We start from the raw sequence: 12,474 nt of genomic DNA, 5'->3' as shown, positions 1-12,474 counted from the left end.
CTTCACCGCGGTAACTGCGTAGCCACCACCTGTGGTGATGAACACGCCTTCCACCTACTACGTCGTCCGTAATGAGTTGCCTTTGAAATAGAATGGGAATTGTTTTATTTGTTATAAATAGGATAACCTACAGCAAAGGCCTGTAACTTATCCATGTTCCAATATTCGAGTGCTCTTGGCATGTTTGTTTCTGCTTCTGCTATCATAGACAAAAAATATAGTATATAGTTAAATATAGTACCTATATTAATGCTGATAATCCTGATAAAAGTTTAACGTAAAAGGTAAAATCCTGAAAATATAGTTTCAATATAGTATAAGACTCTGTGATTTCTTTATTACATGGTACTGTCATTTATGCTATGTAAAACAAGCACAGCCTTCCTATATGAAGAAGTTTTATTGTTTCCAAGATTAGATGATAATTAATTTTTCTTCATCTTCGGTTTTTGTTATGAATGTTGCTTATTCTACTGTGATTTGTAAAAAATGTAAGAAACATCACGAAGCAAACGTCGCTATTCAACCAAAGGAAGGAAATTGCTTCTCTGTGCAAAACCGCTCAAACGAAGAGGAACAGCATTGAAACAATATTGGGATTTAAAAAGGTAATCTAATACTTTACAATATTTGCTTCAATTTTCCTTGGTAAAGTAATTAGTTATCTATAGTATGCAATGAAATAGAGTTAAATTGTGCCACCTTTCCATTTCAAACACTGTAGGCCTATAATGTAACCTTCATTATCAAGAGAAAATTTGGTGAACAAAATAGTCAAGAGTTGTATAGGTCATGTTCAACTCGTGGCGGTTGATTCAACAATAATCTTTTGGTTGACATTATTTGATAATTAGTTTACATTCTTAGGCTTGGAAAATTTGGAAATGTGACAGTTACAACATTGAATGGATTCTCTATTTCATACACTGTAATGTGGCCTAATCTGAGTACCAACTTGAAAAAATTCCACGAATACTGTATAGGTCTATCTTAGTCAATGATAATGTACAAAGCCTAGGCTGATGGCTTTAGGTACCTTACTGTAATAAGTCTTGTAATATGTAATTTACTGTAATAAGTTCTAATACTAATTGAACGAGCGTTATAAAGTTCTTACTTCTGACTTACTGAAGGCCAAAGTCGTTGTCCATCTGTTTGTATGTTCTACAATTACTAGAAAGAATTGATCAATCAGCTTCAAATTTTGAACACGTATTCTTGGAACCTTTTTATGGGTCAAAAGGAAATATTTAACTGTCTCCATAATATTTTCACTAACTCTGTATAATTAAATGTTGCGGGTCTCAAAGATTACAATACAACAGTTCTTGAGCGAGTTCTTTAACCCAGGGGGTCACTAGTACTAGAATAAGCCTATTAAAATTAACCATTGTCTATCTGTGAAGTATATATACTAGTAGTTATATTGATCTTTGTTTCTATTATTCCAGGACCAAATTACAGAATGTCCAAGCACAGACTGAAGCCAATGATGATTCCAACAATCGCACAACAATAATGTGAGTGAACTAATTATTAATTAATTATATCCAATATAAATTGATGAAAACATGACAAAATCATTATAATATGTAACATTGATTACAGAATATATTTTTCTTACTAATTTGGAAGCATAAGAACCTTTTTTACATAGAACATTTCTACAGACTGAAAAAAATTAATAATTTTGTATCTATACTATAGCATTCCTAAACCTTATTGCATCCTATACAGTACTAAATTGAATTTTATAAATGATAACAGGGTGGTCTTTATAGACATTGTTCAAAATGTTATTGATACTTGTCGAACATTCCATAAACATCATTATTTACATAATGTACAATGCCTTGTCTACTTTCTAGGCCCACGGAATTTGTCGAGGAAGAGCATACAGAAAGCAATGTCATTTTCAGCACCACTTCACACATCATGCAAGTAGGCTATACTAATAACATTTTCTCAGCGATTTTCTCAGTAACCGCTCTAACAATTTTGATGTTTCTCATATCCCAAATAGACATATATTGTTGGCAGTTGATAGGCTCTATCAACTGCCCCAAGTCACATATCAATAAACCGAACAGGGGCTCCACCCCATCCATGCAAAAGTTGATTTTCAATTCCCAATTATCAGGCTAACAACACAAGAATTTTCTATGCTAACTACTCTGAACATATGAAACTGTAGTGAACTTAACTTTAGATTAATAATCAGAAATTCTAAAAAAATTCTATGCTGAATTGTAAATATAATAAAGGCAAGGAAAGTTATATATGAGTGTACCGTACCAGATTTTTACAAAATCATCTTCAACATACATTTTTTGTTATGTCTTTCAGTGCAGAAGAAAGGAATACACCACAGTCATCTCAAAAAACTATCACCAAATTATCTCCTGTTTACAAAACTTGGATCCGGTTATTGCTTCTACTTCTAAAAGTATTCCATTGCATCGAACAACTTGCATACCTCCTAAACCTTCAGAACCAGTTGCTTCTACTTCTGAAGGCATATCATCACATCCACCAACTAGCACAACTCCTAAAACTTCAGTGCCAGTAGCTTCTACTCGTAATGGAATCGCACTGCCTCAAGCAACTAGCACATCTCCTATTCCTGTGACATCATCTTCATTGATGTTAGAAGGTAGACGAATAGTGGACGTACATTCATTCATTGCTCAAATTCAGAAAATTGATGACCACTTACCATTTCATTGCAGTTTCAAGGATATGACTGTAATAAAAGAATGTAGAAAAGGTTTGAACTCTTGTATCACGCTCAAGTGTAAGATGTGTAATATAGAAAAATCTCTTTGGACAAATGTCTCAAACGAGAAAACTATGGATGTGAATACATCAGCAGTTTCTGGTACAATGAGCACAGGAGGAGGTCATTCCCAGCTGGAAGAGGTTTTGTCATGCTTATACATTCCTTGCATGTCTTACAATACATTTCGCAAGTATCATGACCGAGTAGCTGATGCCTGGAAGGAAACAGCCGAAAGATCAATGGAGATGGCAGCTGAAGAAAAAAAACATGAGGCAATCAAAAGGGGAGACGTTGATGCTGATGGTGTACCTCTATTGATGGTTGTTGCTGATGGCTGTTGGGCAAAGCGCTCCTATCGTACCAACTATAATTCCCTCTCTGGTGTGGTAAGAATAATTTATTATTACTGCTAAACAATAATTATTTTTTATTATTATAAGCTATCTTCAGAGTTGCTTGTCTACACGTTTCATCCAATGAAAGTTCTGGTTTGACGATCAGATATTAAAGTTAAACTTGAAAAATTGTGGTCTTTAGTATAATGTATTGTGGCCATTATCTCGATAATCATTGTACATGAGATTCAACCATTTGCATACCCGGATGAATAAAACGACAAAAAATTTGATAGAACAAAATGGTGAATTACAAGAGAACTAAGGGGAAATCGACATTTTTTCTCTATATCACTAATAAATGATAAATTTATGGTTACTTATGACTTCAGTAAATTATTATTTCTATCAGTGCCAATTATTATCATTTCTAGTTGTGCTGCTTTATAAAATATGCAATTAATTGAGTGAATGAGAATAATATTTTTTCAATCGATTTATTATGTATTACAGGCTGCCATAGTTGGATACCACACCAAGAAAGTTCTTTATGTTGGTGTGAAGAACAAATACTGCACAATTTGTGTAAGGGCTGAACGGTTGGGTAAGCAGGCAAGGGAGCACACATGCTTCAAAAACTGGGGTACTCAGCAAAGTTCTACCAGTATGGAGGCTGCGCTTATTGCAGAGGGATTCTCATCAAGTGAGAAAATGTATGGAGTGCGCTACAATAGACTGATTGCAGATGGTGATAGCAGTGTATATAAAACATTACTTGATCGCAGGCCATACAAAAATACCAGTGTACTGAAGATTGAGTGTCGTAATCACCTTATGCGAAATTATTGCAATAAAATTAGGGAAATTGCACAAACTAGCAATAGAGGACGTAACCCCATTATGTTGCGTAAGAAGATTGGTGACAGGCTAGTCAGGCTGAGATACGCGGTTACCAAAGCAGTGATCCACAAGGAAAATGTTGACAAACTGAAGAGTGTGGAGATGTTAAAAGAGGACATTTTGAATGGACCAAACCATGTTTTTGGGGACCATTCCAAATGTAAAGATTATTTTTAAGGTAGTGACCTTCGGAATCTTCCAAATATAGTTCCAGATTATTTAGCTCTTTGCCAATTTTCAGAAAATGGGGATTTCTACCACTAAGGTATCTGTATTTCTTCAAAGTATTGTCAATTTTCTTTTTTAGAAGTGGGCAAGTGAACGTTGCTAACCGCGAATATTATCTCCGATCCGCAAGTAATTTAACCAGGCCAAGACCACACAAAGAAATCTTTAAACGTTTTTATTTATTTATAGCCCCAAAAGTATACAATGAAATTCCAATTAGCATAAGGCAGCAAAAAAATCCGAGAAGTTTCAAGTTTTTTCTGAAGAATTGGTTATTGGAAAAGCAGGATGTTGAAGTGTGGTTTAGAGATCTCAGATAAAAACTTAATAATATTGCAATAGAAATATAGTTACAGGTCATTTAAAGAAATCTATTCAATGTGTGAAATATTCAAATCTAAGCTTGGTAGGTATTTGTTTCTGTTTGTGATGTAAATAGATATTATTATTCAAGGTAAAACAACCCAAGTTGGAGAGTGTAGATATAAGTGATTAAGTGCCCTAAGATTGCTCTAGAATAGATAGATGGCAAGGGATACGTTAAGTTGAATTTTTCACCTTATGATGAATGGATATAAGTGGAAGAGTAATTATATTGTTTGTTTTTAAATAGAGAAGACAAGTTTTGTTGATTCTAGTACCTAACAGTTTTCTTCGCGACAGGGATGTAGTAATTATTATTTATAGGTTTATAATTTTTCTAAATGACTAAAACTATTTGCTGGTAACTCCCATAAAGGAATCCTCGGGAGTACCTAATTTCTCTGATAAGAAAGCAATTGTATGATTATTTTGTTATATAATTTCATTGAAAATTGAAATGTTTCTTCATACTGTTATGTTATATGTTTTCATTTGAAATTGTAATTGTGATTTTTCTTTTTTACGAGAAATAAATTATTATTATTATTATTATTATTATTAGATTTGGAAGCTGTTGGACTTTCTCAGCGACTGAAAGATGCAGCTCGTTTTCTGAGCTTGCATGCTTCTAGTTTGTTAGAGGATGTTGACAGCAATTATGCTGAACATTATAATCACGCCGTGGCTAAATTTGTTGGTGGAAAAAGAATAAATTTCACAGCTCGTGGATGCTACCAGGCAAGGTGTCAGGGTGCTGTTGTACAACACAACACCGGAATGGCGCTCTACAACCTTCACAAAACTATGTTAAAATCGAGTCCTGGAACTTTCTGCAAATCCATGCAGATGAAACGTAAACGGAAGATTGAACAGGACAGGGAAAGACGGAAGAAGAATAATCTAAAAACACGCAAATCACTTTTCCCCTGCCAGAAAACAACAGATATAGATTATGGTCCCAACGCTTAACATCCTGATCTAAATGAAGAAGAATTCACCATAGAAAAAATAAATTCTTGGAATCGCTGAAGCGATCTGAAGAGAGCCGTCATCAGTTGGAAAGGAGGACTATTTTGTAACATCTCTCTGCTGAATGGATTGAAGAGAGGCGTAAAAGGATAACAGCATCAAATTTTGGAAGAATAAGTAAGAGGAGGCCACACACCAGTTGCACAAATCTTGTTCGTGAGCTTTTGTATGGGGGTGGTAAAAGCTCGTCAGCCATGCAATATGGGAAAATGAATGAGGAGGCTGCTCTCAAAAACGTAGCTGAAATAACTTGGAAGAAAATAATGAAATGTGGTCTGTTCATTGATGCAAATTCTCCATTTCTTGCTGCATCTCCGGATGGAATTTTAGAAGATGGACAAGGAATTGTGGAAGTTAAATGTCCTCAGACCATAAGTCAACAGCACCCTAGAGAAGCAGCAGAGGGTAACATTCTAAAATTCTGCAAAATGAACGGTTCTGAAATAGAAATGAATACAAGCCATAACTATTATTATCAAGTACAGGGGCAACTTCACATCACAAAATGTCACTACTGCTTATTTTGCATATGGTCTCCAAAGGGCACAGCAATTTTAACCGTGTACAGAGATGAACAGTTCTGGAATACAAAGGTATACCCACAAGTGACAAAGTTCTACATGGATTGCCTGTTGCCAGAACTTGTGGATCCTCGGCATACACGTTCTATGCCAATTAGAAATCCAGATTGGATAATTGAGGCACAAACAACACATGGAAAGAATCATTGAATAGGTACAATAATGTTTTATTTTGTTTCAATTTGTATTATTTTTATTTCATTTTTTTGTATTATCAATCATGAGCCTTATAACATGTATAAAAGTGTTATTTTGTTTTAGTTCTCTTCAATTATCTATTGTTATATATCCAATGATACAGTATTTATTCTATATGATAGTAGTATACTACAGTATCAATTATAAGCCTTATTACATGATGTTCTATTTTGTTTTAGTTTTTTAAGTAGGGGCCTATTATGTAGCAATGAATCTTCTTCCAAATAATTATTCTCAGAATAATTATTACTCTCAATATAAATACTTCTTCCAAAATACAATGATAATTATATAATGCATTATTATCAATCATCAGCTTTATACATTTAGGCTACAATAATTTTCTTATAATTTATTTGTTTTGCTTTTAGTTTTTACTTGAAGGATTAGGTATAAAATTATCAAAAATATCCATCAGTACATTATTAATTATAAACCTAATTACAACTATATAATGTTATATTTAGACTTTATTTGTCTTTGATATCTGTTTATTTTTCTACCAACAGTTTCATGAGATAATTTGTTTTGCAAAATAATTATATACGTAGTATTGTTATGATTGTCATTACTTCAATAATATTTCTCTATTACCAAACAAACTCTACTTGTGAAGAAATGTATTTAATTCAATTGTGTCTGAAAAGTGTGGTAATAGGTAGACCCTATATTCTTATTGCTGCTTCTTCAAATGATTATTGTAAAAAGGATTTTCAATCATATCATATCATAACAAGGGTAAAAAATAAATGCAAGGGCTGCAGGCCATGGGCCAAGTTGATGTAAATTGAGCAATTTATGCAAACTTCTTTTTTCAAAGAATGGATTTTTTAGACATTTTTTCTGTTAGAATCAACAGCAGTTCCCATATTTTTATCACTTTTTACATCTCTTTTTGTCCCACTTTTTTCTTGGAGATCATAAAGTTTGTTATGTATTTTCTTTGGGATTACTGAGAAATGATTCTCAATTTGGGTTCTGAAAAATATGTATCCAAATAATACGGCTGGAGCTAATAGTTGAATAATATTACACTAAATTCAATAAAATATATTTACATTATTCCTAGTCCCAAATGCATTTGTTGAGTTATTCTAGTAGTAATAATAAAAATAACCTAAGTACAGTTTTAAAAATTTCTCAACAATAATACGGTACTATAATTATCTTACTTATAAACTTCAATTTTGCGTGATTATTTTCAAATAAAACTATGAAAATACTCAAATTATTTTTTTATTTACATTTCTTTAAACATAAATTTAAACTAAGTAACAAAATAATTTCAAACAAGTGTTTGGTACGGTACTGCACGACTGCAGAGCAGAAGGAATACTTTGAAAGCCAGTTAGCAGGGAAGACAGACAGCAGTAGTCATGCTTGCGAATTCAATATTTTTGCCCATTCTTTCACAATGTGGCAACAGAGTTGTTTACACATTCTCTATGCCTGAATTGGCACGCATGCAGCGAGCACGTGAGCGTGTGTGTGAGTTTCTACAGAGTGTGTGCGCGCGTGTTTACTCCCTGAGGGCGTGAGCAAGCGAGTTGGGAGAACGGTGGTGGGAGGACCGTTGCTGAATGAAGAGAGCCGTTGCTGAACTTGTTCCCCTCTTCGTTCAGCTATATCGGAACTGAAATACGAATTCCGCCGCATGTGAAGTAGAATCTTAAAGAATAAAGCTCCCCTTGCCCTAGATATGCATAGCATGGCATGCCATATAATAAGTTTTTATATATTTATAGCTTATGAGCAGTTTTCCCTTCATTGAAAGGTTTTCGAATCAGATCTAAGAAGTGAAATGATGTGAACAAACCTCTTTTGGTAGTCGATGGTCGGACTCTAGGTCCATTGGCGTTCCGAGGGGTCGCTTGCACCCAATTCTCCCCGCCTGTGTCTAAAACCTCTTTAATAACTTCATTTAGTTCAGCAGCTGCTTCCTACAATGATCACACAATTGAAATAATGAGTGTTTCAGAAACAATAACTATTATAACCATTTTACAGTATTACTAGAATTTTATCAAGTTTATAATGAAATAAAGGTAGTGAGATAAAATTTGTTTATTAGCAATGAATGAGAGTGGATAAGAGAAACAAAACTGAAAAACATTGACATCTAAAATAGGGTCAAGAATGATGAAAGTCAATCTGAAGATAAGAACCTGAATAATTTATGAAAAGAGAAAACTAACCATAAGAAATACAAAACATCATTTCAGATACCGTACAGTACATCAAATGCAGAAGAGAAATAATTCAAGTTGTATCTGTATGCTCAATATTGTTGACAATACCTTCAAGCCAGGCTTTGTAGACTTATTAGCGTTGGAAATAATTCCAGTGAGGCAACTGTAGACTGGAGGATGATTGAGCTTGTCTTTGAAGCAGATGAAATTATCGACTAGTTTTCGCACACTTCTATCTGAGTAGGATAGAAGAGACAAGCAAAAGGCTAGATCACTCCATTGTCTTTCCGATTGCGACTCACGAAGACGAATGCTCAGCTTTTCAACCAAATGCTCCATTTGCTTCTCTTTTTGTACAAGATCCATCAGGAACCTGTAAAAGTAGACATTATTACTGCAAAAACAAGCAGGAAAAAAATAGACAGGAAGAAGTTCAAGAGAAAATGAATGGCGAAAACCGCACATCGATATCTCAAACCGTTTCAAAGATAGTCATATTTGAAGATACTAATAAACCATACAAAAATTAAAAAATGAGTACCTACATTAAAAATCGGACAAATCAAACTTTACTGTTCAATGTGTAAAATATGTGAGTTCATGTTACTATAAGTGTTTACTGACACTTAAAAAAGTTAAATTTTGATAGTTTCAATTTCAATGTATTTATGTAGCCTATCTCATTTTTGTTTAATTTATCAGTATCTTTGAATGTGAATAACTTCGACACGGTTTGAGATACCAATGTTTCTCTTGAAATGCTGTATCAAAATAATGTATCATATGGCCACCTTCCCATTTTAAAGAAAATGAAATTGATTTGGATCCAAATCGGCGGACAAAAAATTAGAAAAGTACTTTTTCAATTCGAATAGGATCCCTAACTGAACCTACTGTCAAATTATTTTTGTGAAAGAAATATTAAGCTGTTTCCATAATTTTCACCAATCCAGTATATTCTTGGAAGCATGTGTTTATAACAATATTATGACAAACAAGCATGAATCTTTTAAACTCTATGGATTGAAGTTTATGCTATTATCAAGATGAAAATTTGTTCTAAGTTATGGTTTTAAAAGCATATATACCAAAGAATTAGGATGTTCGGAGTTACATTTAAAATAAGGAACTTACGAGGATTACTGGGAAAGAAATTGAAAGATTCACAAGACATGAAGTTAAAATGATAAATTCTCACCTGAGTATTGTTTTAAAACTCTCTTCGTCAAGTGGTTTTTCAGCATTTGGATTTGAAAGTGTTGATATGATATCAGTAATAAGATTATAAAGAGTATTTCCTTTTGTTGAAAGTTCTTGAAACAGTCGTTGAGCAGCATCTGTAATCAAGATCATTGTAATAAGATTCAGACTGGAATAACTTTTTCAAACCTGGAAAGAGGTAGCTTTATTTATGACAATAAAACATGTCTAAAAATCTGAAAAAATTAACATCTCTACAAATCTATTGCTTTGAGATTTTGAATTTAGAATTTCATTGAAAATAACAAAAATCTACAAAATAGTATGAAATTCAAAAAATCGTGCTATGAACCAACTTGTTTCCATTCAGCATGGAACCCGGTAAAGTACATTGAAAAATAAGGAATCACTAATACGTATGAAAATTCCGATTACATATCTCGCACTTATCACAGTTATTATCATAATGCACCTTAATGCTTAGGTTTCATAATCTACTTAATTACATAATGCATAATCTCATCACAATCTAGGCTGAGGGATTACATAATCTGCATTTTATGGGTGTATTTATCCTTCAAGTACAGCAACTTCGAAAACGATGCACTAACTCCTCAATAAAGTGTAGATTTTAAAGGCCAATAAATATTATAGATAGAAAAAAGTATCCTTTACAACTAACGTATACAACTGGAGGGAGATTACCTCTGATCGTTTCTTCTTCGTCGACAATGCAAAGAGCGACATCTGATATCTGACTTTTAATTTTGACCAATTCATTTGTTATCAGGTGCGAAAGAACATACAAAGTATTGAGACGCACATCTTTGCATTCGTCTCTCAACCTGTGAAAAATAGAGATGAAAATCATTGTATGAAACACAGAACATGCATTTTTATGTAGATTATATTATATTTTCACCCATATAAATTTTTCGAGTGGATGTATCCTACATTATGCATTTTTTATGAAAGTACTCTAGTATAAAATTACTGGTTCAAATAAATTCCATTTTCTAATAATTTTTAAAAATATTTCATGAAAGTGTAATCTAACCTCACCATATTTTCTCTATTTGAATATAAATTCATTTCATTGGCAAATGACATGCATTAGTAATACACTTTTGATGCACAATACACATTTATAGGAAAGTATGATTTAGGTATTGAAAAATATTTTTCCTACAGTTACCTTGAAAAGTGACGATTCCTGCACTGATTACAGAACGCAAAGATTCACTTTTCCGCTCTAGTGCGGGAAAAATCTTTTCTGCACTCCAGATTTGCAACATGGCAACACAAAATAGTTGGTGGGTTAAATGGAGGATTAGTGCACGAAAACAAAAATTGAGTTGGTAAAAATGACTGTGGTTAGATTTAGATGAGAATAATCATTTCAATGGCTACCCTACATTTATGATAAAATCCCAATCTAGAAATCCAAAACAAAAATAATGTTCATCTAAATCATAATTAAATAATCATCATTTACGAATTCTCATCATTTAATAATAAATAATAGTTCTTTTCTATTGATAATAATTATTATTATTTCAACTGCAAGAAATGAGAAGAGTAGCAAATATATATTATAAAATTCGAATTTTGAGGTTAAATGATTACCGTTCGATATTCATATAAATAGAAATAATAAAAAACATAACAATACTACAATAAATATTCTCTGTTGTCTATGTTATTTTTATAAATATTTCTCAGTTTACATTGAGAATTTTTCTCGGTAATTTGAGCAAAAGTCTAAATTTCTGAATCGTGTTTCAGTAATTTTTAGCTGGATGAAACAAACTTAGGTACGATTCTTCCCGCTAGGTCGCGCGCTTGTAGGTTCAGCCATCTTGTTGTGTTCAGCCATTATGCAGCTTGGTTCAGCCAACAAGCTGCTGGCGTGTATGTTGAATGTGAATATATTGTGCTGATGTATATTTAAGAATGAGTATGTAGGAATATGTATGTAGGAATAAGTATACTTAATACCTTGATTGATTAAAAGAATAAATAAAGAAGAAAAAACAATATTTTTTTGAAGACCGCAGTGGCAGGGATTCCAGAAATTCTCAGAAGAGAGAATGAAAAAAAAGCATAAACCAGAAAGGCAAAACAGTCAAATCGGTTATATCAATGATAAAATAAATACCAATCAATTGTCTGGAAACCTTGAAGTCGTGTTGGTCACCAAGCATAACAAGATTGGAGTAGTTCTTCTGAAGCTTCCCAACCAATCTGGTACAGCCACCTGTCCACCCTCTTCCTTAACACTACCAAACTAAATGCCTCTGCTTCCCTAATCACCCCTGGCACATTTCTGTACAAGATATGGGCCAGATATAAAGGATTTGTCAATTCAGAGCCGTGAGTCAGCTAAGGTATCTCAAAGCTGTAATTGGATCTGTGGCGAGTTGAGTAGCTATGGTTAACTGTTTCTCCCAGAAGTTCAGTTTTGTATTTTTGATGTGGATCAACAAGGATTTAATAAAAAGTTGTCTAACATTCAGTACGGGAAATTCGATAAACAATTGTATTGTTGGGTATCAAAAGTCTCTCTTTAAAATTGTTTTTATAATTGATCTTTGGGTGACTGCAAGAGGCTCAATGACTGAGGAGGAAGCCCCTCCCCAAGCTAGAATCCCATATAGTATTATAGATTGGAC

At 33.2% G+C, this 12,474-nt stretch overlaps 2 protein-coding genes across 3 annotated transcripts in view; one reads left to right on the top strand and one right to left on the bottom strand.

Annotated features, from left to right (window-relative positions):
- LOC111058744 (condensin complex subunit 1) overlaps nt 1–12,474 on the bottom strand; it is a 62,701-nt gene that overhangs the window by 6,553 nt on the left and 43,674 nt on the right. Inside the window, exons 24-27 of the mRNA XM_039436722.1 lie at nt 10,508–10,658; nt 9,801–9,939; nt 8,711–8,975; nt 8,230–8,353 (exon numbers count right to left, since the gene is read on the bottom strand). Of these exons, the coding sequence (XP_039292656.1) occupies nt 8,230–8,353; nt 8,711–8,975; nt 9,801–9,939; nt 10,508–10,658 (679 nt within the window). The remainder of the gene's footprint in view (nt 1–8,229; nt 8,354–8,710; nt 8,976–9,800; nt 9,940–10,507; nt 10,659–12,474) is intronic.
- LOC111043599 lies at nt 127–5,562 on the top strand. Of its 2 annotated transcripts, XM_039440289.1 has the most exons (5): nt 127–608; nt 1,452–1,520; nt 2,347–3,165; nt 3,628–4,228; nt 5,168–5,562. In XM_039440289.1, the coding sequence occupies exons 3-4, from the start codon at nt 2,644–2,646 to the stop codon at nt 4,189–4,191; spliced, it is 1,086 nt and encodes a 361-aa protein (XP_039296223.1). In that variant the 5' UTR covers nt 127–608; nt 1,452–1,520; nt 2,347–2,643; the 3' UTR covers nt 4,192–4,228; nt 5,168–5,562. The 2 variants fall into 2 exon arrangements, with proteins under 2 accessions (XP_039296223.1, XP_039296216.1); XM_039440282.1 differs by lacking the exons at nt 127–608; nt 1,452–1,520 and having other exon boundaries at nt 2,104–3,165.

Source organism: Nilaparvata lugens, chromosome 1 (assembly GCF_014356525.2).
Source record: "Nilaparvata lugens isolate BPH chromosome 1, ASM1435652v1, whole genome shotgun sequence".
Classification (NCBI taxonomy): domain Eukaryota; kingdom Metazoa; phylum Arthropoda; class Insecta; order Hemiptera; family Delphacidae; genus Nilaparvata; species Nilaparvata lugens.
The sequence above is the reverse complement of the archived record's forward strand: the minus strand, read 5'-3'. Positions and strand labels throughout refer to the sequence as shown.